Below are 27,707 nucleotides of genomic sequence, written 5' to 3'. Positions count from 1 at the left end.
TGATGCTTCTCGACTTTTCAGCTTGTTAATTAATTTTTGCACTTTTAACATACTTTTAATATAGAAAAAAATCGATTTTAACAAGTTTTCTTTGGCCAAATTTGGTGATGCTTCTCCCGCACTTTCAGTTGAGAACTAGAGCCGTCTTTGGAACAATGCAGAGACTTAATACAAATATTATTTTTTAAAATAGACATTACAGAATCCTGGGAAATCTATCATCATTAAATTATATATTGGGATAATTTTGTCATAACTTTGTGTGCTATATGGGTACGTTATTGGAGAGGACCATGCATGGTCGCTCAATGCATGTATAGGCTACACATGCCTTATACATGTTGACATATTTTGCCCTGTTCACTGATAGTGGCATTCGCATAATGCCGCGTTTAGGCTATACATGGCTCTAGACTCATTCTTCCCACTGGTCGCTCTTTTGCGACCTTTTCAGTTGGTCTCACTAGCACATCAATTGCAGTTTTTTTTGCTACAACATGGCATTAATCAATGCATGCTGATTAACTTTTTCATAGTTTATAGTTATATGGTAACGAGCATTCAACATTCAACCCATTCTTTTTCATCAGTATCATTGTGATTTAAATTTAGTGAATGGGAATTCCTCTTTTGCTGTGTTATAAGCCGGACTTTGGACACTTTCACTTCGAATTCGCGATCTTGTTGTCACGTTTTACAAGAAAAGATAATTGTCTGTTTTGCTTATATACACTTTTCACTTTATAACACTAAAACAAAAGACTGATTCATTGTTGTAAACCTACTTAATTAAAAAGCACAACAACAATAAAACAGTGGGCTATAATGACAAACTAGATAACGTTTATTAACAAAAATGAATAAGATAAGGCATGGCTCCACATGCTATTATATACAGTGAATAATAAATTATAGAATGTTTAGCAAACAGTGAGGAATCAAATAAATAATTTAATTAAAAAAAGAAAATAAAGAAAGCCTCCATGGTGTAACGTGAGGCAAACAGCAAAGATAACAAGCTTTTTGAAAACAAGAAGAAAAGTGAAACTAAACTGGCTGTCGGTGACAGGACATGCATGTGTCAGAAAAATTGAAAAAAATGAGACCATTTTGGTCGCAGTCTATATGCGGATGTTTGCAGCGTGCAGCTGTCACTGGTCCAACAGCACAATGAAACAAAATTTATTCAAATTCTGAATAAATTGGCCAAGAAAGTGCGCTCTGCGCTCCCTATAATAATTATAAAGCTGTCATTCATTTCAGTTTATTGCGATCTCACAAAAATCCTTATAATCAATGAGACTCGACCATACGAGGGGTTTAGAGAGACTGAATCTTAGAACTAATAGTTTAAGAATCGTTGGAAAATGAGGTGGTATTAAATGCATATTTTGAAAAAAGGAAAGGGTTGTTTGACCTTGCATGCATGTAAACCTATTGTAGAAGACTCCCCACAACAATACTAGGAACCTTAGAAATAGCATAATAGGGGCACTTTAAGATCATAAAATATCAAAAGCTAAAAATTTTCATAAAGCAGTTATTGGAGTCATGCCAGTAGTGTGAAAGTGGGCTAACGTCTGTATAGAGACACTAAAAAAGGTAGAAATTAAATTTAGCATTTATATACACATTAAAAAACAAGTTTTATTTCATTTTTACGATTTTTATTTCAATTTTAATGAAAATTCCAAAAGTACACGGACCATACACCTGTAGTTAAATTTATACATCAACTACCATTTTTGCAAGATATACTGGTGCAAAATGAAAATTCAATAAAGAAAATTTGTTTTAAGTGTCTGCCTTTTTAAGATTCTAAATATTCAGTTCAGTATAGAATCATTTAATGCCAAACTTGGAGATTTCAGGCCTCCAGAATAAAAAAATTATCCCAATTTGTATGTTTTTATTGATTTATTTATTTTTTATTTATTTCAAGTTTATTAAACTATAGAAGGTTGAATAAATAAATAATTGCAATTGATAAGTAAATTCTATAGCGTTAAATAAAAAATTGACGAAAAACAAAATGGAATCTAAATTTTAAATATAGTGCCCAAATGGAAAATACATTATTGAATTTTCGGACCATAATCCAACCAACAAATACTCATTCAAAATTAAAATTCAATAAATTAAAAATCAATATCCACATATGCACTATAAATAAAAATTAACTTAACAATCCAAATAATTTAACTATACAAAAAACTAAGTTCAAACTATATTTAAATAAGCAGACACAAACTAGATTTCCATTTGTCTGATTTCAAAAAAATGCCAAAATTTACTTATCAATGTGCTAAATTTTATTTACCATTTTTTACTGTCAACCTAGCGCCCCTCTCGCTCTATAGCTACCATTGTTTTAATAAAACTTTAGAAATATTTTTTATGATCTTAAAACATAACACATAAAAAATCAATAAAAACATACAAAATTGAAAAACCGTATAATGCACTGATTGGATTAAATTGTAAAATGCATAAATGATGAAATGATTTAAAGTGCCCCTATTAAATCTGGAGGCCTTTCTACAATTTGGAAATAAACAATTTAAATGCATTACTTCTATAATGAACTGAAAAAATCAACAATTCTAAAAAAAACCCAATAAATTTACAATTACAAAAAAAAAAAAACAACACTTAAAAAATACAAAAACTTACACATTCTTAAAAAATAGGCGCATTTATTTTATTCAGAATGTTACATGATTTCAAAACTTTGCCAATTAATCTCATAGATAATTGGTATCTTTCAAATTTTTTGATTTTAAGGAGTTTAGATTTGAAGTGGTCGCATTGTGTGCTAGTGCCTGCCCTGCCCTCCAAAGTTCTCCAGGAGTAGATCATCACATGAAGACTTTCTGACTGGTATGGTTCTGGGCATCAGCACGAGCTAACCTGTTTTGCAAGATGATGGAAGACGGCGGATTTGGATTTACACTAAAATCTGCTTCATTAGCCAGCATGTTGGTATTCTGTGGCCAACCAACAACAAAAACACATGAGCGATCCACTATGCAAAAAAAGTGTTATCTTTGCTGTTTACCTAATTTATGGTGAGATTCCCAGACAAGGTCTATTTTAAAAATAATATCTGTATCAAGTCTTTGGTTCCAACAGGCTCTAGAGCTTCTGGTGGTGGTGGGGAAGAAGCATCACGAAGCATCACTGGCCCAAAGCTGTTAAATGGACCATGTTGCCAAGGGAATGTTCATTAAAAGTAAGCAAAAAAATTCATTTCAAAAAATCTGAAAAAGGGCAGCCTTGGTGCGCGAAATTTCAATTTTGGTTTTCAGCATAGCATTTCAATAGTGTTTTTTTCCGTCATGGTTAAAAAACCCAGTTCTCCATACATCAGCAGACTGTCTGGATATATTCATTAATAATTGGTAACTTCAAATTTTGATTTTATGTGGCACTCCCAGTTCTCCATACATCAGCAGACTGTCTGGATATGATCTGGGGACTAACCTGTTTGAAGATGGTTTAAATTGACACCACATGAGGCGATCCCTATGCTGAGGCTGGTGAGCTGACAAGGCCAATGGGCATTCACCAACCCCCAAACCTCTAACAACTCTAGAGAAATACAGAGACAAAAATATAGAAGAAAAAAAAAAAAGAGCGAGTAACAAATTAAAGAAACTCAAAACACAATACACCAAATCGAAAACCAAAGAGACTCATTTCACCAACCCCCAATTCGCTAGTCTCTGTGGACCTGCCACTGTTTCTGAGGCCATAGTTGTTGCTGAAGGCGCCGCAGGGGCCACCTGAGGCCAGGTGGGCACCAGGATCTGCTGGGCACGGTTTGACCACGCTTGCTGAAAAAAAAAAAAAAAAAAAAACACACAGCTGAAAAACAGCTTTAAGGTACTGTATGTAGGATTGACACCGAGTGGTTGAACTAGGTATTGCAGTCCAAATTCAAAATATTGAAGAGGGTTTTTTCACCCGGCCCCTCTTCCTCAGACTTGATGCACACCTAGGTTGCCAGATTGATGACACAAACAGGAACGAGTGCACTTGACGATGACTTAAAGGGATACTCCACCCCAAAATGAAAATTTTGTCATTAATCACTTACCCCCATGTCGTTCCAAACAAGTCAAAGCTCTGTTCGTCTTCGGAACACAAGTTAAGATATTTTGGATGAAAACCTGGAGGCTTGAGAATGTCCCATAGACTGCCAAGTAAATAGCACTGTAAAGGTCCATAAAAGGTATGAAAGTCGTCGTCAGAATACTCCATCTGCCATTAGACGTGCAATCTGGGTTATATGAAGTGACGGGAACACTTTCTGTAAGCGAAGAAAACAAAAATAATGACTTTATTCAATAATTCCTTTGTCACTCCATATCACCGTATGCTTCGTATGCTCTTCTGTATCATCTGTACCACAAGGATGCGCTGTTTCTACATGTATTTAGCTTTGATTTGAAATAAAACAGCGCATCCTTGTGGCGTGGATGACACAAAAGAGCATACACGGCATACTGTGAGACACAGAGGAGATCATTGACAAAGGAATTATTGAATAAAGTCGTTATTTTTGTTTTCTTCGCTTACAAAAAGTGTTCCCGTCACTTCATAGAACCCAAATTTCACGTCTGATGGCAGATGGAGTATTCTGACGACGACTTTCATACCTTTAACGGACCTTGACAATGCTATTTACTTGGCAGTCTATGGGACAGTCTCAAGCCTCCAGGTTTTCATCCAAAATATCTTAAATTGTGTTCTGAAGACGAACGGAGCATTTACGAGTTTGGAACGACACGGGGGTAAGTGATTAATAACAAAATTTTCATTTTGGGGTGGAGTATCCCTTTAAATGAAATACGCTGAGTTTTCCGCCAACTGGCAACCCAGGGTGCCGAAATACAATTGGGTAAACTGGTACTGGGCGGGTTTCACAAACCAAAACAAACACAGACATTCCAGGCCGAAAGGCACATTTTCAAAGGAGAATAACTGACTGTAGCATTGTTTTTCAGATAAAAAATTATGTTAACTTAGCATGTTTCTTAAATATCTGCAAATATATTATGGTATTTTTATGCTTTAGTAGAGTCAAAATCTTACATACAGCACCTTTAACTTAATGTTATGGATAAATAAACAAAAAGGTAACCATGTCTCCACCTTAAAAATCCCTTTTTTTAGTTTACCTGTGTAATGACCGCTGGTCTGATCTGTAGAGGCTGGATGGCAGAAGCTTGTGTCACCAGTGGTACTGTACTTTCCATACGCACAGAGTATCCGGCAGTTTTTTGGGGGTTGGGTGGGAGACCTGTGACATGAGGCAGGTTTATTATCTTTATAATAATACATATCAGTGTTAAGTTAATGTAAAAAAAAAAAAAAAAAAACATTGTAGTTGATCTAACACATGCTTGAATCAGTTAACTGAAGGTAAAGTACCTTGCAAGGTTGGGGGACAGAGAATAAGTGCCTGCTGGAAAGAGTCACCAAACTGAGCACTTCCTGTCTGGAGAGGTATCCCAGCATGGATCAATGAAGGGGCAGATGAGACTAAAGCCTACAGAAGGAAAAGAAAAGAAAAATCAGACCATAAAGTCTAAAAGACAACATTTAAAGTTTAAATGAGCGATATTCAGTTGCACATTCCAGTTCTGCATTTGCATACTATGTAATTACTGTGTAATAACTGTGTAATAACTAGGTACTAACCCTGAAGCGAACCCCAAAACTTACCTTAAACCATGTAGTCACTACACATTTTTAATATATTTTTGAGCAAGTACTGTGAACTGTAGGTGCAAACACTAAAATAAACTGCAACCTTATCATATACTTCGATAGCTTTTATCTTTTGTTCCTTACAATAAAGGTGCAACAAAGGTTATTTGTTAGGACACACATTAAATTGATCTGCATTCAAATGTCCAATAGGGGGAGACAAAACATTAATAGAGAGAACCTCAGTACTGCCCTGATGAAGCTAAATGCCACATGACCTGGGCCGCATAAAGTCCACACTGGGCCCTGGAGCTATGACTTACGGCAAGGCCCCTCCATCACAATAATGATTTTACATACATACATATATATATATATATATACATATATATATATATGTAGACTAAATATATATATATATAGTATCACCTATGAAGTTCACCTTAAAGTTCACCTTTAAGAACTTTAAAGGTGATTTTGTCAATATTTAGATTTTTTTGCACCCTCAGATTCCAGATATTCAAATAACTATCTCGGCCAAATATTGTCCGTTTATTAACAACAAAGAAAAATTTATTTATGAATTAATGGAATAATTAAATATCAAATTTAATAAAAAAAGCAGTCCAAGAGCACAGGGAGACAGGTTGCATCTGAAATCGCAATATATATATCATAAGGGTCAATTTTTCAAAACACATGAAATCTGAATAAATAAACTTTCCATTGATGTACGATTTGTTAGGATAGGACAATATTTGGCCGAGATACAGTTATTTGAATATCTGGAATCTGAGGGTGCAAAAAATCTAAATATTGAAAAAAATCACCTTTAAAGTTCTTAGTAATGCATATTACTAATCAAAAATGAAGTTTTGATATATGTACAGTAGGAATTTTACAAAATATCTTCATGGAACATGATCTTTACTTAATATCCTAATGATTTTTTGGCATAAAATAAAAATCAATAATTTTGACCAAAACAATATATTTTTGGCTATTGCTACAAATATACCCCACCGACTTAAGACTGGTTTTGTGGTCCAGGGTCACACACACACACACACACACTGGTTTTGTGGTCCAGGGTCACACACACACACTGGTTTTGTGGTCCAGGGACTCTCTCAAAGCATTAACTCAATTAAAGCATTTCAAATTAAATATACATTCATTCTTATTTATTTTATAAAAGTGATTCCGTCAAGGACAGTAAGCGATTTTCTTTCTGATGTTTGATTTACATTATTGACACAAATAGCAACAAAAGCTATATTGATGCTACATGATGACAGTATCTTCATTTTTGGGTAAACTATCATTTTAAGATCTCATCATATAATCCAGGATCTCATATAGCCTAACACTACACATGCTGTATCGAACTATTAAGACACAAATAACTGTGTTTACGAGGATACTCGCAAAGATGGGCATTTTGACACATAACAGTGTATTTGAACGTTTAAGCACAAGGAGCAAAAGTTTAGTCAGTTGCTATACGAGCAGGCACGTGCCCCGCGTATCAGGCAGAAACCGTTTTAACGCATGCATTTACCAGAATGAATTCTGCCCCGCAGCTTAATGTCCATGAACAGTATAAACCATTTGTTTTAAAACCTGCTTAGAATGTGTTTAAATGATAAGCTTAGCCTACATCATGACGCGCTGATCTCCCAAACCTTAAATGAATATAGGCTAGTTTGTTCAAACACAAAGACAAAATAAATCCAGTTAACAATCAAACCTAATAACACTGTTTTTAATCTGCTTCATGCGCCAGGTTCACTTGCTGTTCCAACAACTTCCACTCCATCAACAGCTTTAGTAATATAACCTGATAGCTGGGTAATTTACTAAGTCATGTTCTTTCTGTTGTTTGTATTTGAAGTTTTAAATTTTTTTGAACCCCTCTCTCTCAGAATTGCTGACATTTTTACTTATCGAATACTGTTCTTTGTGCGAAGAGAGGTGAATGCAGAGATACTGGCCAGCGATCACCTGATAGATATGTGCACATCGTTCAAAAGCCGAATACAGAATAAATGCATTTGATTGGTAAACCAAATTCAGACTTTATGTTTCAATCTCAAATGGTAATGAATGGAAATTACGGAAAAGCTCAACTAAATAACCGTGCGGTGGGAGGCGTGGTGGCGTTGGCGATCATCGCTCCAGTCATTCTACTCCACACCCAATCAAGCGCCCCCTCCTTCCTCGGGCCCCTGGGCTTCAGCCCAGCCTAGCCCAATGGTTAATATGGCCATGCACATGACCACATAATACGTAAATTAAAATAAATAAAAAGTTTTAGAATTGTGTCAAAAGTTTATTTGCTTGGTTCTTATTATCATGAGAGAATCATACATAATTTCAAATGGCTGCAAGAAGTCACTGATATATAAGGAAGCAACACAAGATTCACACTTCTGAACAAGATAATTTGTTGTTATCAAGCTTTATTATTATTATTATTTTAATTAATGCCTTTTTTATTGCACTTTATACTTAAATATATGTTGTGGAGGTGTATGTTAGCATACACTATGGAGAAAAGTACTGGGACACCTGACTATTATACCAACAGGAAAATGACATAGTATTCTAAATACATAAACATTATTATGGAGTAGGCCCCCCCTTTGAAGCTATAACAGCTTCCACTCTTCTGGAAAGGCTTTCCACAAGATTATGGAGTGCTTTGGTGGGAATTTTTGCCCGTTAATCCGGTAGAGCATTAGTGAGGTCAGGCACTGATTTTGGATGAGAAGGCCTGGCTTGCAAACTCTGCGGCAGTTCAACCCCAAGGCGATGGGGTTGAGCTCAGGGCTCTGTGCGACCCAGTCAAGTTCTTCCACAAGTTCTTATCCAACCATGTTTTTATGGACCTGGTTTGTGTACTGGGACTCAGTCATGCTGGAATAGAAAAGGCCCTTCCCAAAAGTGTTCCCACAAAGTTGGAATCATAGCATTGTCCAAAATGTCTTGGTATGCTAAAGCATTAAGATTTGCCTTCACTTGGAAGTAATGGGTCTAGCTCAACCCCTGAAAAACAGCCTCATACCTTTACAGTTGGCACAATGCAATCAGGCAGCAAAAAACCCACACCAATCCACCAAACCCAGACTCGACCATCATACTGCCAAATAGAGAAGCATGATTCATCACTCCACAGAACACATTTCCATTGCTCCAGAGGTCCAATGGTGGAATGCTTTATACCACTCTATCTGACACTTGGCATTGTACTTGACATTGTGTTGTGAGGCTTGCATGCAGCTGCTCAGCCATGGAAACCCATTCCATGAAGCTCCCGCTGCCTAGTGTTTGCATTGTTATCAATGCCAGAGGAAGTGTGGAACTCTTCAGATATGAAATCAGCAAAGCGGTGGCGACTTTTCTGTATCATGCACCTCAGCACTCAGTGACCCAGCTCTATGACTTTATGTGATCTTCCACTTTGTGACTGAGTTGCGGCTTTTCGGAAATGCTTCCACTTTCCAATAATACCACTGTGGAATATCTAGCAGGGATAAAATTTCACAAACTGACTTGGTGGCATCCTTTACTGAGCTCTTCAGAAGGACCCTTTTTACACAAATGTTTGTAAATGCAGACTGCATGGCTAGGTGTTTGATTTTATACACCTGTGGCAATGGGTCTGATTGAAACACCGAATTTAATAATTCTATCATAACTCTCTGAAAATTTTAGCATGGTAGTGTATATGACAATGTTAAAGTATTTTGGGGTTGCAGAATAGATAAGCTACGCTGCTGCTACTGAATTGCTGCTGAAACACGCTGATAAGGTGCTGTGAGTATTTAAGACATACAGCTAATTGGCTGAGTATTTATCATGAACCAATCAGCTTGTGCCAAGTAGTTTAACGCTGTGAATATCATCAGCCTGCGACATCTAGCGTTTCATGACAGAACTTGGCATATAAGTTATTCCATTCCATTATACTACATCATATATGGTTTTATATACATATTAACATGCTTTTCGATCAAATGTAACACTCACAAGCATCACAGCCATAACTCCAGGGTACTGAATAACACAAACAGTCTGTTAGCAGCATGACCGTGATCAAAATTGTGTAAACGTGACCAAGGAAACTCCTTCAGTAGTTCCACAGTCAGTGCTCTTCTATTCCAGCTAATTGCGAACAGCTGACCGGATTCACTTCTTTTAATACAATTTGCCAGTTCACAAAACTGAATGTTGCAAAAGAGAAGTCAAGGAGGCACACATTATGTTGAAAAAAAAAAAAAAAGGCTGCCATGCTTAAAAGGTCAAAGGCATTAAAACAATCTCTGTGTTATCTCAGGTTAGTTTAGTGTGGGTAGAAAATTTTTCTGCCGTGTCTCTCCTTGGAAACCAAATGCTCTCTCCACGTTGCCATGATGTCAGCAATGTTGCCATGACAACGGCAATGAGGGCTCCAATTTGTGAGATACAAGAAAGACCACAGTGCAGAAGTAAATAAAAACAAATAATAATAATAATAAGTCATTTACATGGACAGCTTAAAGAAATACGGCAACAAATATCATCCTACAAACTGCATCAAAAGCTCATTTCTGACAGGCCGTTTTTAGGAGGAAATATTATATTAAGGCTTATTTTAAATGTAGACCGAGGCAGCGTGTTTTGACAGCCTGTCATCACCTGCACTGAATGGTGCATGTCATGCGGAATGAGTCAACATGACCCTCCACACGTTAACAACATATAAGGCAAGAAGCAGAAGCTACAATAAAAGAACAAAGTGACAGGAGTGCAAGACAGAGCAAAAAAAATAAAATAAGATCACTAAAGGATAGATGATGTAATACTGTATCTGGCGGGCAAATGATGCAGGATATGAAAATTAAAGTGTGTGACAACCATTACAGCAAACATTGCTGGTGATGCATACAGAAAATTCTGATGTTATTCTGATGTTACACCCTGCAAGATCAAACATCATTTTGACAATTAAAATATTGTTGACAATTTCTTCAGTCCTAACTGCAACCAGCTTGTTATACTTGATAATGATACTGCTGAAGCCCACTAACTGTGAAATTAGAAAGACAACTAACTGTGAGAATAGGTAAATAATGCAGTACTTTTATATAAACGGTAACAATATAATCTAATCAGTTACTTGTAATAAGGTAACCCGTTTTATGCATTTGGAAGGCAGCTTTATCCAAAGAAAAGCTAATATTCTTGTAAATAATCCAGCAGCAGCAAACTATCTAGCAGATACTCACAGTAAGATATAAACATATGCGTATAAACATAGTAAGTGGCAGTACTGTGCCTTCATGAAACAGAAAAAGATGCAAGTTTACATGCATCCAAATAATCCATTTATAATGTGACTGATGGCTTAATCAGACTGAAAAGCATTTATGTAAACACCTCAATCGATCCTAATTAAATTTTTGGGTGTTGTAGACCTGAAATAGACCTGAAAAACACACATCTGTACAATAAACACATATTTATAATATAAAAAACATGCTTTGCTTATTCCATCTCACATCTTCTGAACTGGTCAGCTCTTCTGACATGTCAGTTTTCACTTTTTAGATATCATCAAGGGCGAAAATGACAATTATACTCATTACTGACATCGACATTACTAACTGCGCAGACTTTCTCCAGTTCTGAATGCAGCAAAATTAGTGCATGTAAAAACATACTGTGTAGCAATTTACTGTGATACACTCTTGTTTGATTTTCTACAGATACTTGTCGTTAATTCATTTGGGCACAATAATCGAGCAGTGAAAATATGTTTGGTTGATGTTTTAATGCCAGTCCAACTTCCTTTGCTATTTTCATGGTGAATAACAAGCTGAAATAGTACTAAAGACCAATTTTAAATCCCTCTATAAGGCTTTTTAAAGTTTGAAGATAAAAACTCTAAAATGGATTCAACTGTTGATTTAGAGTGTGTTTGTGGAGTATAATCATTTCCTACAGAAACTTAAACCAGCACAATTTAAATAAAATATGTTAAAGAGATACTGGACTCTGGCATGAAGAGCATATCGGTGGATCTTTATTTGATAGTAAGAGCTTGTGATTCTGGAATGTCCTTTTCAGCACTGTGTATATATGATCTGACCCAGGGATTATTTAAAAATAAAGATTTTTACCCACAATAGAGTTTGGTGAAAATCTGACATTGTGACAGCCCTACAGTCAAGGTATTCATTTATTCCTTCGTCCTATCAGTTAAATGCATTCCTGGGAACCAAATCCATGCTCTACAGTTTTTGAGCTACAGGAACATTAAACTTTGAGGCCTTCAATACATGCGTCATGCACTGCTTTGACCTTCACTTAAAAAAGTATTGCAGATAGCATCACAAGCGCTGTTTACAAGGTTGCTGGGGTAACAAGTAAACATGAAGTGTATATAGTAAACAGTGAAAACCGTGAAAGCAAACAAAGTTTGCAAAGACATTTCTGAGCAAAAATAAGAGCTGATTTTCATGTAGAAAAACAAAACAAAAAAATCTTAAGTGTTCACAAGCTTTTTAACAGTATTGTAATGTTCCTGACAGTAATGGGAAAATGCTTTCAATTACCTGAGTTGTGAATGCCGGTCACCGCAGAAGGGCAGGGTAATATATTATGGGAGTAGGCCCCCCCTTTGAAGCTATAACAGCTTCCACTCTTCTGAAAGGCTTCCACACAGATTATGGAGTGCTTTGGTGGCATTGTTTGACCGTTATATCCGGTAGAGCATTAGTGAGGTCAGGCACTGATTTGGATGGAGAAGGCCTGGCTTGCAAACCTCTGCCGACAGTTTCAACCCCCAAGGCGGATAGGGCTTGAGCTCAGGGCTCTGTGCGGCCCAGTCAAGGTTCTTCCACAAGTTTCTTATCCAACCATGTTTTTATGGACCTGTTGTGTGTACTGGGGACTCAGTCCATGCTGGAATAGAAAAGGCCCTTCCCAAAAGTGTTCCCCACAAAGTTGGAATCATAGCATTGTCCCCAAATGTCTTGGTATGCTAAAGCATTAAGATTTGCCTTCACTTGGAAGTAATGGGTCTAGCTCAACCCCTGAAAAACAGCCTCATACCTTTACAGTTGGCACAATGCAATCAGGCAGGTAACGTTCTCCTGGTATCCACCAAACCCAGACTCGACCATCATACTGCCAAATAGAGAAGCATGATTCATCACTCCACAGAACACATTTCCATTGCTCCAGAGGTCCCAATGGTGGAATGGCTTTATACCACTCTATCTGACACTTGGCTTGTACTTGACATTGTTGTTGTGAGGGCTTGCATGCAGCTGCTCAGTCCATGGAAAACGACCATTCCATGAAGCTCCCGCTGCCTAGTGTTTGCAATGTTATCAATGCCAGAGGAAGTGTGGAACTCTTCAGATATGAAATCAGCAAAGCGGTGGCGACTTTTCTGTATCATCAGCACCTCAAAGCACTCATCAGTGACCCGCAGCTTCTATGACTTTATGTGATCTTCCACTTTGTGACTGAGTTTCGGCTTTTCGGAAATGCTTCCACTTTCCAATAATACCACTGTGGAATATCTAGCAGGGATAAAATTTCACAAACTGACTTTGGTGGCATCCTTTACTGACTCTTCAGAACGACCCTTTTTTACACAAATGTTTGTAAATGCAGACTGCATGGCTAGGTGTTTGATTTTATACACCTGTGGCAATGGGTCTGATTGAAACACCGAATTTAATAATTCTATCATAACTCTCTGAAAATTTTAGCATGGTAGTGTATATGACATGTTTAATGTATTTTGGGGTTGCAGAATAGATAAGCTACGCTGCTGCTACTGAATTGCTGCTGAAACACGCTGATAAGGTGCTGTGAGTATTTAAGACATACAGCTAATTGGCTGAGTATTTATCATGAACCAATCAGCTTGTGCCAAGTAGTTTAACGCTGTGAATATCATCAGCCTGCGACATCTAGCGTTTCATGACAGAACTTGGCATACAAGTTATTCCATTCCATTATACTACATCATATATGGTTTATATACATATTAACATGCTTTTCGATCAAATGTAACACTCACAAGCATCACAGCCATAACTCCAGGGTACTGAAATAACACAAACAGTCTGTTAAGCAGCATGACCGTGATCAACAGCTGTGTAAACGTGACCAAGGAAACTCCTTCAGTAGTTCCACAGTCAGTGCTCTTCTATTCCAGCTAATTGCGAACAGCTGACCGGATTCACTTCTTTTAATACAATTTGCCAGTTCACAAAACTGAATGTTGCAAAAGAGAAGTCAAGGAGGCACACATTATGTTGAAAAAAAAAAAAGGCTGCCATGCTTAAAAGGTCAAAGGCATTAAAACAATCTCTGTGTTATCTCAGGTTAGTTTAGTGTGGGTAGAAAATTTTTCTGCCGTGTCTCTCTCTGGAAACCAAATGCTCTCTCCACGTTTGCCATGATGTCAGCAATGTTGCCATGACAACGGCAATGAGGGCTCCAATTTGTGAGATACAAGAAAGACCACAGTGCAGAAGTAAATAAAAACAAATAATAATAATAAGTCATTTACATGGACAGCTTAAAGAAATACGGCAACAAATATCATCCTACAAACTGCATCAAAAGCTCATTTCTGACAGGCCGTTTTTAGGGAGGAAATATTATATTAAGGCTTATTTTAAATGTAGACCGAGGCAGCGGTGTTTTGACAGCCTGTCATCACCTGCACTGAATGGTGCATGTCACGGCGGAATGAGTCAACATGACCCTCCACACGTAACAACATATAGAAGCAGAAGCAAAAACAAAAAAAAAAAAACAAAATGACAGCAATACAAAACAAAAAAAAAAAAAAAAAATAAGATCACTAAAGGATAGATGATGTAATACTGTATCTGGCGGGCAAATGATGCAGGATATGAAAATTAAAGTGTGTGACAACCATTACAGCAAACATTGCTGGTGAGCATACAGAAAATTCTGATGTTATTCTGATTTTGTACTTAGTCAGGCTGTTGTTCCACATGCTTCAAAGCTACCACCATCATTCCAGTCCCGAAGAAGCCATCTCCATCATGCTTCAATGACTACCGTCCTGTTGCACTTACCCCCATCCTCATGAAGTGCTTCGAACGGCTAGTCATGCACCACATCAAGTCTGCCCTCCCCCCCTCCCTGGGACCCATTCCAGTTTGCATATCGGTCCAACCGGATTAGTCGACCGATGATGCCATCTCAACTACCCTCCACTCAGCACTCACACATCTAGAGGAAAAAGACTCATACGTCAGAATGCTGTTCATAGACTTCAGTTCAGCATTCAACACAATCCTCGCATCCCTCAACAGCTCATTCACAAACTGGTCGAGCTGGGGCTCAACACTTCGCTGTGCAAACTGGTCTGTTGGGACTTTCTGACTGGAAGACCACAGGATATTGATTTCAGGACTAAACGCATGTGTGCTGAGCCCCCTCCTCTTCACTCTGCTGACCCACGACTGCACACCGTCACACAACATGTGTGCTGAGCCCCCTCCTCTTCACTCTGCTGACCCACGACTGCACACCGTCACACAAACTCCAACCTCTTCATTAAGTTTGCGGATGACACAACTGTGGTGGGTCTCATTAGCAACAGAGATGAGACAAACTACAGGAGGATGAGGTGAGGCCGCCTGGCCGGCGTGGTGCAGTGACAACAATCTCTCTCTGAACGTGGAGAAGACGAAGGAGATTGTTGTTGACTTCAGGAGAGCGCACACTCAGCATGTTTCTCTGACCATCAACGGTGCGACTGTGGAGAGAGTGAGCGAGCACCAAGTTCCTGGGTGTGCACATCACAGAGGACCTCTCCTGGACGCGACAACACCGCAGCACTGGCCAAGAAATCACAGCAGCGTCTCTACTTCCTCCGCAAACTGAGGAGAGCCAAATCCCAACACCCCAACAACTGTAACCTTCTACAGAGGCACCATCGAGAGCATTCTGACCAGCTGCATCACTGTGTGGTATGGCGCCTGCAAACGCGTCCTGCCGGAAGACTCTGCAACGCATAGTGAGAGCAGCTGAGAAGATCATTGGGGTCTCTTCTCTCCCCTCCCTCCAGGACATTTATGGAACCCGTCTCACTCGAAAGCCCTCTGCATTGCAGGTGATCCCCCTCACCCGTCACACAGCTTCTTCAGTCTGCTGCCATCAGGGAGGAGACCTGCGGAGTCTCCAGGCCAGGACCAGCAGACTGAAGGACAGCTTCATCCATCAGGATGTCAGGAAGCTGAACTCGCTCCCGAACTTAACCCCCCCGTCCCTCTTCTGCCTCAGGCACCACTGAACTATGAAACACCCCCCCCCCCCCCCCCAGGTCCCACATCCCCAGGTCCTTCCACCCCCCCCTCCCTCTAACATACGAATGTCATGCACCAGTCACTTTGTGCAGCAGGGTCTGCTCACTACCTCATTCACCATGGATCTGACATCATTCTACCTCCTCATCAGTCAGTTTAATAAAATAAACTGCTCTGAGCCCTTTGTCACTTTGTCACTTTTAATCAGACTGAATAAGCTATTTTTTTTATGCACTAAAAAAATCTTTTTATCTGCACTGTTTGTTCACTGGTTTGCACTCTATCTGCCATGTGCCTTGCGCTGCTTTTATTTAACCCTTATTTTTATTTTATTTTTTTCTATTATGTCTTTTTTTACATTCCCTTATTGTATAGTTTTATCTTATATTTATATTTGACCTAGATTTTTTTTTGTTAGGCTCTACTGTTAGTGTTATCTGTATGCACCGGGGGTCTGAGAGTAACGCAATTTCGATTCTCTGTATGTATGTACTGTACATGTGGAAGAATTGACAATAAAGCAGACTTGACTTGACTTGACTTTCAAGGCTGTTAAACCCTGCAAGATCAAACATCATTTTGACAATTAAAATATTGTTGACAATTTCTTCAGTCCTAACTGCAACCAGCTTGTTATACTTGATAATGATACTGCTGAAGCCCACTAACTGTGAAATTAGAAAGACAACTAACTGTGAGAATAGGTAAATAATGCAGTACTTTTATATAAACGGTAACAATATAATCTAATCAGTTACTTGTAATAAGGTAACCCATTTATGCATTTGGAAGGCAGCTTTATCCAAAGAAACCTAATATTCTTGAAAATAATCCAACAGCAGCAACTATCTAGCAGATACTCATAGTAAGATATAAACATATGTTTATTAACATAGTAAGTGGCAGTACTGTGCCTTCATGAAACAGAAAAAGATGCAAGTTTACATGCATCCAAATAATCCATTTATAATGTGACTGATGGCTTAATCAGACTGAAAAGCATTTATGTAAACACCTCAATCGATCGTAATTAAATTTTGTTGTAGACCTGAAATAATCCAATCAGCAGGAAAAAATTAAGCATGTTAACACTTATTTTCAGATTCACAGACATCTGTACAATAAACACATTTATAATATAAAAACATGCTTTGCTTATTTCCATCTCACATCTTCTGAACTGGTCAGCTCTTCTGACACGCCAGTTTACTTTTTAGATATCATCAAGGCAAAAATGACAATTATACTCATTACTGACGTCGACATTACTAACTGCGCAGACTTTCTCCAGTTCTGAATGCAGCAAAATTAGTGCATGTATACATACTGTGTAGCAATTACTGTGAAACACTTTTGTTTGATTTCTACAGATACTTGTCGTTAATTCATTTGGGCACAATAATTGTGCAGTGGAAATATGTTTGGTTGATGTTTTAATGCCAGTCCAACTTCCTTTGCTATTTTCATGGTGAATAACAAGCTGAAATAGTACTAAAGACCAATTTAAATCCCTCTATAAGGCTTTTAAAGTTTGAAGATAAAAACTCTAAAATGGATTCAACTGTTGATTTAGAGTGTGTTTGTGGAGTATAATCATTTCCTACAGAAACTTAAACCAGCACAATTTAAATAAAATATGTTAAAGAGATACTGGACTCTGGCATGAAGAGCATATCGGTGGATCTTTATTTGATAGTAAGAGCTTGTGATTCTGGAATGTCCTTTTCAGCACTGTGTATATATGATCTGACCCAGGGATTATTAAAAATAAAGATGTTTACCCACAGTAGAGTTTGGTGAAAATCTGACATTGTGACAGCCCTACATTCAAGGTATTCATTTATTCCTTCGTCATATCAGTTAATGCATTCCTGGGAACCAAATCCATGCTCTACAGTTTGAGCTACAGGAACATTAAACTTTGAGGCCTTCAATACATGCGTCATGCACTGCTTTGGCCTTCACTTAAAAAAGTATTGCAGATAGCATCACAAACGCTGTTTACAAGGTTGCTGGGTAACAAGTAAACAGGAAGTGTATATAGTAAACAGTGAAAACCGTGAAAGCAAACAAAGTTTGCAAAGACATTTCAGAGCAAAAATATGAGCTGATTTTCATGTAGAAAAACAAAACAAAAAATTCTTAAGTGTTCACAAGCTTTTTAACAGTATTGTAATGTTCCTGACAGTAATGGGAATGCTTTCAATACCTGAGTGTGAATGCCGGTCACCTTGCAGAAGGGCAGGGTAATGTTTGGTGCTGCACCAGTGCTCGGGACAGTCCTGACAAACGGAGCCTTGGTCCGACTAAGAGACTCAAAACTGCCTGGTCGTGAGCAGCACACGTCCATAATGTGAAAACACGATTTGACACTATAAAAAGAGAATTCAGAACACAAAACCTCTGTCAAACTGCTTTTCCTCAAAAGTCAGAAGGACTGAATCATAAAAAAGGGTTAAGGAATGAAAAGCCGCTCACTGGTTGCTGTGGGGGAAGTCTAGCAGGTGCTGCATGGTAACAAAAGGATGGCTCAGGGCATCACTCGGGGCGATTCTTTCCTCTGCATCTATGAACAACATCTTCTTCAGCAAACCCACAAACTCTGCTCGATCAACCTTCTCTGCCAACAAATCACAGCCTTCCAGATTCATCACTAGATTCACCTAAAAAAAAAACAGTTAAAACAAACAGTTAGTTAGGTTAGTCATACTGAGGCCTGCATAGTATCTGCATACACAGAAATCATAGCCCATTTCAACAGAATCCTACTGGGTATCATTTAGTAAGTTTCAAAGAAATTAATGGATTTATTTAGCAAGGAGATATTAAAATGTATCAAAACTCACAACGATTTAATATTTCAAATAAATGCTGTTATTCTGTACTTTCTATTCATCGAAGAGTCCTTAAAAATGCATCACGTTTTGCTAATAATAAATGTTTCTTGAGTACCAAATCAGCATATTAGAATGATTTCTGAAGGATCATGTGACACTGAAGATTGGAGAAATGGCAATAATCTACATTTTAAAAAATTTAAATACAAAAGTTATTTTAAATTGTATTATTTCACAATAATCCACACTCATCACCCCACCAAAATAATAAATATATATAAAATATATATATAAATAATATATATATATATATATATATATATATATATATTAAATACAAACATTTGTTTTACTTTTAAATATGTATCCATTCCACGGATCGGCCCTCACATACACCTTAGAACACTTGGGGGGGGGGGGGGGGGGGGGGGAAATAAATAATTCAGACTCAATGTGGACCTACTAAATAAAATAGAGGATTGACACACATTTGCCTAGACATGATTTATTCATGTGTAGCGTGTGGACCAATCAGACAATTATTTGTTATATAACAAATAATCCCTAACACCCCTCACCCCAACCAACAAGCCAACTATTAGGGTCAGACTAAAAAGGCAGAACAGGCCTCTAATTATCATGGCAAGTAATGACAAATCATCTGATAACACTCATTTTATTGCACAAAAGAATGCAGGCAAAGCAACTCCCACTCATTTTCCTCATAGGAAAAGCACATAATGCCCATAGAAATGGGCTATTCCGTATTAATTCATAGACAAACCTTTCTATGACTTTCCTTTCATGCATATCCCCAGGTCAATGTGTATATTACTGTCCTTGTATACAGTATTGTCTTTTGTATTGTATACTGTTTTATGCATGCTTATGATAGAATTCTTCGTTAATATAACCTTGCCTATACCATGTTTGGTCTCTATGAATTCGTATTTTGATTATCTAAATGAGAGGGTATATGTTGATACCTATGCAACATATTAGTGTTCTAAGAATCTTTTTTTGCATCAACACCCAATCCAGTTAATAAAACTTTTGTGCAGAAATTACATTAGTTTCTGATTCTCTCACTGCTTGTAAATACATGTCCCTTTAACGATTCCTGATCTTGTTACATGCTCTAATTTATTAGCACTGAAAGAAAGTTATTTTCTGTGGCCACGAAAATAAAATTTCTAAGAGTTGATATAATATTCAACCAATAGATTAGTTGATTGTAATATTAATCTATTAAACTAATTTGCTACATGTTACACTTTAAGTTACACAGCACAAAATTAGTTTTCTATTTCAGGTCCTTCTCAAAAAAATTAGCATATTGTGATAAAAGTTCATTATTTTCCATAATGTAATGATAAAAATTAAACTTTCATATATTTTTAGATTCATTGCACACCAACTGAAATATTACAGGTCTTTTATTGTTTTAATACTGATGATTTTTGGCATACAGCTCATGAAAACCCAAAATTCCTATCTCTAAAAATTAGCATATCATGAAAAGGTTCTCTAAACGAGCTATTAACCTAATCATCTGAATCAACTAATTAACTCTAAACACCTGCAAAAGATTCCTGAGGCTTTTAAAACTCCCAGCCTAGTTCATTACTCAAAAACCGCAATCATGGGTAAGACTGCCAACCTGACTGCTGTCCAGAAGGCCATCATTGACACCCTCAAGCGAGAGGGTAAGACACAGAAAGAAATTTCTGAACGAATAGGCTGTTTCCCAGAGTGCTGTATCAAGGCACCTCAGTGGGAAGTCTGTGGGAAGGAAAAAGTGTGGCAAAAAAACGGCTGCACAACGAGAAGAGGTGACTGGACCCTGAGGAAGATTTGTGGAGAAGGACCGATTCCAGACCTGGGGGACCTGCGGAAGCAGGTGGACTGATTCTGGAGTAGAAACATCCAGAGCCACCGTGCACAGGCGTGTGCAGGAAATGGGCTACAGAGAAGCAGCACTGGACTGTTGCTCAGTGGTCCAAAGTACTTTTTTTCGGATGAAAGCAAATTTTGCATGTCATTCGGAAATCAAGGTGCCAGAGTCTGGAGGAAAGACTGGGGAGAAGGAAATGCTAAAATGCCTGAAGTCCAGTGTCAAGTACCCACAGTCAGTGATGGTCTGGGGTGGTCCATGTCAGCTGCCTGGTGTTGGTTCACTGTGTTTTATCAAGGGCAGGGTCAATGCAGCTAGCCTATCAGGAGATTTTGGAGCACTTCATGCTTCCATCTGCTGAAAAGCTTTATGGAGATGAAGATTTCGTTTTTTGCAGCACGACCTGGCACCTGCTCACAGTGCCAAAAACCACTGGTAAATGGTTTACTGACCATGGTATTACTGTGCTCAATTGGCCTGCCAACTCTCCTGACCTCAACCCCATAGAGAATCTGTGGGATATTGTGAAGAGAAAGTTGAGAGACGCAAGACCCAACACTCTTAAGGCCGCTATCGAAGCATCCTGGGCCTCCATAACACCTCAGCAGTGCCACAGGCTGATTGCCTCCATGCCACGCCGCATTGAAGCAGTAATTTCTGCAAAAGGATTCCCGACCAAGTATTGAGTGCATAAACTGAACATAATTATTTGAAGGTTACTTTTTTTGTATTAAAAACACTTTTCTTTTTATTGGTCGGATGAAATATGCTAATTTTTTTGAGATAGGAATTTTGGGTTTTCATGAGCTGTATGCCAAAAATCATCAGTATTAAAACAATAAAAGACCTGAATATTTCAGTTGGTGTGGCAATGAATCTAAAATATATGAAAGTTTAATTTTTATTTGCTACATGTTACACTTTAAGTTACACAGCACAAAATTAGTTGTCTATTTGCATTTGTTATATACATTTCCCTTTTAAACTAATTTGCTACATGTTACACTTTAAGTTACACAGCACAAAATTAGTTTTCTATTTGCATTTGTAAGGTAACTCCATTTGCAGAGATTTTCCACTTTCTAACTTGTGTTCTTGATCCAAAGATACGCACATGCGCTATGTCATCCAAACAGCTGAAGATGTACTTTCTGGCTTCCTTTGATTTAAGCCCCGTCTCTGTCTCGTGCTCTTCTGTGGACTGAAAAATACACAAAATGTAAAGCTATTAAACTCAATTTCGATGTAATGCATATTTTATTATTGTGCACAATACATTATTTGTCTTTTTAATTAAAATGTAACAATGGATTCATTTCAGGAAGAAATGTCCAGCTCATATCCCACAACAAATATAAAAATTACACTACAATTTTTACACATTAAAGTAAAATGTCATGAAAACATTTTTTAAATGCATACAATATTTCGAAAAAATTCAAATACATCAACAGAATACATTTATCATTAGTGAAGATGATACGTGTGATCTGATGATATGAACTTCCACTGCTGTTTCCAGCTCTGAAACAAATTTTCTTTTCTGATGAAATAATCAAGGCTGTAGGTGGATAAAAAAATAATATCAACTAATAATGTAATTGTGATACGTGTGATCTGATGATATGAGTGATCTGTATGTGTGTGTGTGTGTGTCACAGATTTTGATCTCACTCTAAACATCCAACACACACACGTGTGTGTGTGTGTGTCACAGATTTTGATCTCACTTTAAGTCTCCAGGCCGCATACGGCGAGTCCGACTCCCGGCAAAAGAAGCGAGATGTCTTCGTCGCCACATTTAACAGATGCTCTCCTGGCAGACCCTGCGTCTGAGAAATGTAGCGAATCTGAGGAGAGACAGATGGGAAAGAGTGAAACAGAGCTTGGTGAACTCGATCATTGTTAATGTTTTAACACCGTCCAATGTAAATGGATACGTCAACAAAAGACTGTCAGGTGCCTGGAAACAGCATGTGTTCTCAATAGCACATTAAGAACGCAGCACGTGTTCTGAACGACACGCAGAAACGGGCGATTTATGGAGTCATGCTTGTGTGAAACCCACAGGAGGTGGCGTGTGGCCATTTTGTGTGCGTTCTTACGTCAACAGCACTATGGTGTGCATGAAAGATCTATTAGATGCTCAGTGTCACATGGGGACAGCAGAGGTGCAAGACCTGCAGTGGCACATCTTAAAATCAGATCACATGACCCTTTGACCTCTCAACCCAGACTGGGCCAGAATATTTGTGATAGCCTGATAAGAGAGAGAGAGAAAGAAGAAAAAAAAAATCCTTACCTTTTTGTTCTAAACAGCCTATCAAGCAGGAAAGCTTCAGAGAAAGATCAACTGATCCAAAGAAACTCAACACAAAGTCGAGAACATTTGCACCATATCAGCTTAACATTTTTAATGTTTTAGGAAAATATTTTTGAAAATATACTTTATTCATATAATTTCCTATATTCACATAAGTTATACTAAAAAATTGTTGGAATGTTGTTTTTTTATTTTGATCTGTTTGATTTCGCCAACTGCCCATTTTTCCAACAGTATTCCGATACCTTGGGTTGCCAAGTGGCAGAAAACACAGCGTATTGCAGCCATGGAAGCTAGCAAATGAACTTGGTCAGAGATTGCAGACTCTCCCTGATCTAAAAAGCTTCCGCATCTATCTAAATAGCGCTGTGACAAGAAGCATATTAAAACGTAGATAAATCAACAAATCAAATTACAGTTTAAGGCTTGTCGCCCTCCATTGTCAATTACACTCATTCCTGTTACATGTGCTCAATTTGGCAACCCGCATGACTGTCAAGTCTGGACGGGGGCAGGAGAAAACACTCTCTCCAGTATTTAGAACTTCAAATGCAGTATCCATTACAACCGCAAGCTGTCAATATTATGTACTGCATCTTTAAAGGGGTGTGAAGAATGGAAGGTTTTTTTCATAGATATGGATAGACATCAAAAAGCTGAAAATCCCCTCTGCAACAGATTATGTATGATTTGTAAAGTCAAAGGTTTGAGATTGAGTAGTGAAAGTTTTTCAGTAAAAAAAAATAATAAAAAAAAATCACTTAAATTTCAGTCTGTTGCTCACATGCATATTAGTATGGACTAATTTAAATATGCTTTGATCTATACTTTGATCTTTTGGCACTTAAGAGCCTGTGGCCACTATACGTGTTTGTTGTAACCAAAACCTTAAAAAAATAATAATAATAATAATAATAACACTGGATAGCCTGGTCATCAGGTTTCATCATTTCTGTCTGTCTTTATATCTGTATCTCTATATGTATTGTATTTGTGGGAAAACTGAACAGGGCAGAGGTAAAAACAATAAAAGCTGTAACTTTTAACTTCCTAGTAACAAATAAAATCTTAAACTTACTACCACAATAAAACTTATAAGAAGAAAGAACCAATAAACTCTGTTATTTATTGCCATTCAAATATTGTACAACTTAATTCATTAAAAGCTGTTATCAGCCAACTGGCCAGTGAGTCAGTTTTATTTTTACTCACATTTGGCACTTGTTGAGTGTTACTTCTGGACCCTGCATGTGTGTTTTAGCCTCTAAGAGTAACAGCTTTATTTTCAAACAGGGCTGTGTCACTTTAGTACTTTAAGAATATGCCTATATGTCCAAACCACACATTTTCTTCTACATTCAAGAGTCCTAATAGCCACTTGCTGTAACATTGTGGCAGTGTCCAACGCAGGTTCCACAATGCTGGTGAGATGAGGCCCTGCGATTGGTACCATAAGGGGGTGTTCACTTCTTCTATAAATAATTTTTGCTGTGTGAGATTGAATTGAACACCCCCGTGAAGAAGGTGTGTGGATTAGAAGTGCAATACCACAAGCCATTTTAGTCCCTAGACTAGAATCATATATCAATCAATCAATAGTGCCTCAGTTCAAGCGGCACGTGAACCCATCCTATCTTTCTAATACTACTAAAGTACGAAATAAACATTAATTGACACCAAAAGGTATATTATAAGATACAGTACATCTTCCCGAAATGCCTCATGTAATCAGTCATTCAGGGTTTTAAACTGCAGATAACATTTTAAGCTTATAAACAATGCCACTAAACAATACATTACATACACCCCAATACATTTTCCTCAAAATAACCATTAGGCATCCATTAGCTCATTAGTAAGCTAGAAAAAATAGCTATAAAGAAGAGCATTTTGCTAAATATATGCACTATATTGTATATTCATAGTTTTAATTAACCTGTTGTCTACATGATAAGAAAGAATGCAAGGAGCTAAAGATAAAATTTAACACCTCCTGTATAATAACATGTCACTAACAAAGAAAAACAGACTGGATGAATGCAAGACTTATGACAACATTTATAAGATGCATTGAGGAGGAGCCCAAACTTCACTCAATGGCCAAGTGATGCTGTCATTTACACAGATTATGTGTAATAAATAATTATTTGCCACTGTATATAGTTCTCAAGTTGGAAAAGATGTGTAGTTCCCACTTTAAGTGAAACGTAGTTCCCAGGACATCTACAAGATGGATTAAAAAGCTTATGCTGTAAAAGGAGGGGAGACATAAACATATGACAGTGTGACTGAAATTTTAAGGTGTTTAAAAAAAGAAAGAAAGAAAGAAAGAAAGAAAGAAAGAAAGAAAGAAAACAAAAAAGAAAGAAAGAAAAGAAAGAAAGAAAGAAAGAAAAAGAAGAAAGAAAGAAAAAGAAAAGAAAGAAAGAAAGAAAGAAAGAAAGAAAGAAAGAAAGAAAGAAAGAGAAAAAGAAAGAAAGAAAGAAAGAAAGAAAACATTTATTCTGTAACTTATTTTTGTTTCTTATAGGAGCTTTTGTCTGGAGCCCTGATGTTGAGTCCTTTTGTTCCATTATGAATCGCTTTCCAACATACTTCAGAAAAACCTGATTTCACAAATACATTTCTGAAGATCTGCCACCCCTGAAGGTAGGATTTTGGGGTAGGGTTAGGAGTGGCCCTACGTGGTGATGTTTTAATTACAAATTTTACATGAAAAAAAAAAAAAAAAAAAAAAAAAAAAAATATATATATATATATATATATATATATATATATATATATATATATATATATATATATATATATATATATATATATATATATATATATATATATAATAAAAAAAAAAGGCAACGCTTATGATGTTTACGAATTCTCACGAAATTAGGTTGCTAAAACAAATTAAAACTACGACAATGATAATAAAACAAAATAAAATAAAAACTCGCTTGAATAGTCAAAAGTTTTTTGAGACTTTCTAAAGATGTGCTTTAAATGTACTCTGCTTTTGGTTACAGTCAATTAAAATGTTGGTTATTTAAAATATCTGCTAGATAAACTCATGCCTCAATTGGATTTTATTATATAATTATATTATATTTAAATCATTTAATTATTTAAACTAATTAAAACAGTATTTATTCATTTTTGGGAAAAAAAAATCCAATAAAATGTTGAACATTTGGAACGTATTTCGTTCAATAAAGAAAACACAAAAAACGCCAAAGAAACACGTGTTCCATCGTCTAGTCTGAAGATCAGGGAAAAAAGTCATCCAAATGGATCTTGAGACATTGAGCAGTGGAATCTAACATCAGGAATGGGTACATTCTGATCCACTTTCCCTGGGGAAAAAAAGGCTCTTTCTTAGCAGATGGGCAAATTCTGACTTTTCTTCTCACAGGTGTTGTTGAGTTAAAGCTAGTGTGCTGTGATAGTGGAGATGAATTATTTCCAGCAGACCAAGTTCTCATGGGCTTAAGGGCGGGACACACCAAGCCGATGGTCGGCCTTTGGCCAATGTCGGGCCGATGGTGAGCGACGGTCGGGCTAGTTTGTTTGGTGTGTTCCACTCGTCGGGCTCACATCGGTGGCTGTTTGCATGATTCAACATGTTGAATCGACGTCGGCGGCCATCGGCAAGAGTGAGAGCTCTGATTGGATGGTTAGTTTAGCGAACGAGTCATTGGCCAAGAATTGAAGCAAAAGTGATGAAAACAAGCACGTAAATGAAGGCAGAAAAGACAGAAGGCTGTTTAAATGTGACATGATCTTTCCCAATCATTCTAATACGCGAGTGTTTTCATAACAACATGAGCTGCTTAAAATGATTAAAGTTATCAAGGTTACTGATATTCAAAATGGTTAGCAAACGCGGCTTTGTTTACATTTCGTATATCTGCGTTTATCTCGTATATATCTTTGTTTCGGTTTCTCCTTTTGAATGACGAATATATACTATTAATAGCTGCTTATATAGACGGTTAATTCTTCTCAGGCATGCGCAGAACGCACCTGTTAGTTTACCATCAGCTGTAGTCTGTGCAGTGTGTTCGAGCGCAGCTTTTTGGTCCAACACTGCCAAGGTGAGAACACCATCGGCTTTCGTCGCCGCTAGTTCTTTGAAGTCGGCTTGGGTTGTCCCGGCCTTTAGAGGTCTTGCTGGCACAATACAGGGTTATATATGAGCAATAAGAGGCATGTAGCTTTTAGACTGACAGTTCATGACACCCGCTGGCATCTTGAGATACATAACCTCCCCCCAGCTGTGTTAACAGCCTGGCCAAAAGGAAGAGGAAAACCCATCAAACCCCCTGCTACTGCTGCCAACTGCTATGTCAAGTCAATGGCTCCTGGGGCTCTGCTTTCCATCCCTTCCCAGAAACAGTGTTCTAATCTGGGCTTGTTCCTGCGCATCTATCACACATGCAGACACACAGATACTTGGTAATGCCCCCTCCTCTCAGTTTCACCCCCGAGGCATTCAGGGGCCCAGCAGCAGGCAGAGTATAGCCCGAAAACTAGAAAACGCTCAGATCATAAACCATGCGTACTCAGACAGACGCAGCAGCATGAGAGCGCACAAC

General features: G+C 37.6%; 1 protein-coding gene across 1 annotated transcript in view; it reads right to left on the bottom strand.

Annotated features, from left to right (window-relative positions):
• Positions 1–27,707, bottom strand: part of LOC109103625 (homeodomain-interacting protein kinase 3-like) — a 68,040-nt gene that overhangs the window by 7,493 nt on the left and 32,840 nt on the right. The window contains exons 4-13 of the mRNA XM_042774717.1: positions 27,461–27,479; positions 22,526–22,652; positions 21,910–21,996; positions 18,543–18,727; positions 18,274–18,436; positions 12,814–12,888; positions 5,437–5,554; positions 5,184–5,305; positions 3,705–3,836; positions 3,484–3,536 (exon numbers count right to left, since the gene is read on the bottom strand). Of these exons, the coding sequence (XP_042630651.1) occupies positions 3,484–3,536; positions 3,705–3,836; positions 5,184–5,305; positions 5,437–5,554; positions 12,814–12,888; positions 18,274–18,436; positions 18,543–18,727; positions 21,910–21,996; positions 22,526–22,652; positions 27,461–27,479 (1,081 nt within the window). The remainder of the gene's footprint in view (positions 1–3,483; positions 3,537–3,704; positions 3,837–5,183; positions 5,306–5,436; positions 5,555–12,813; positions 12,889–18,273; positions 18,437–18,542; positions 18,728–21,909; positions 21,997–22,525; positions 22,653–27,460; positions 27,480–27,707) is intronic.

Source organism: Cyprinus carpio, chromosome A18, assembly GCF_018340385.1.
Source record: "Cyprinus carpio isolate SPL01 chromosome A18, ASM1834038v1, whole genome shotgun sequence".
Taxonomy (NCBI): Eukaryota; Metazoa; Chordata; class Actinopteri; order Cypriniformes; family Cyprinidae; genus Cyprinus; species Cyprinus carpio.
The sequence above is the reverse complement of the archived record's forward strand: the minus strand, read 5'-3'. Positions and strand labels throughout refer to the sequence as shown.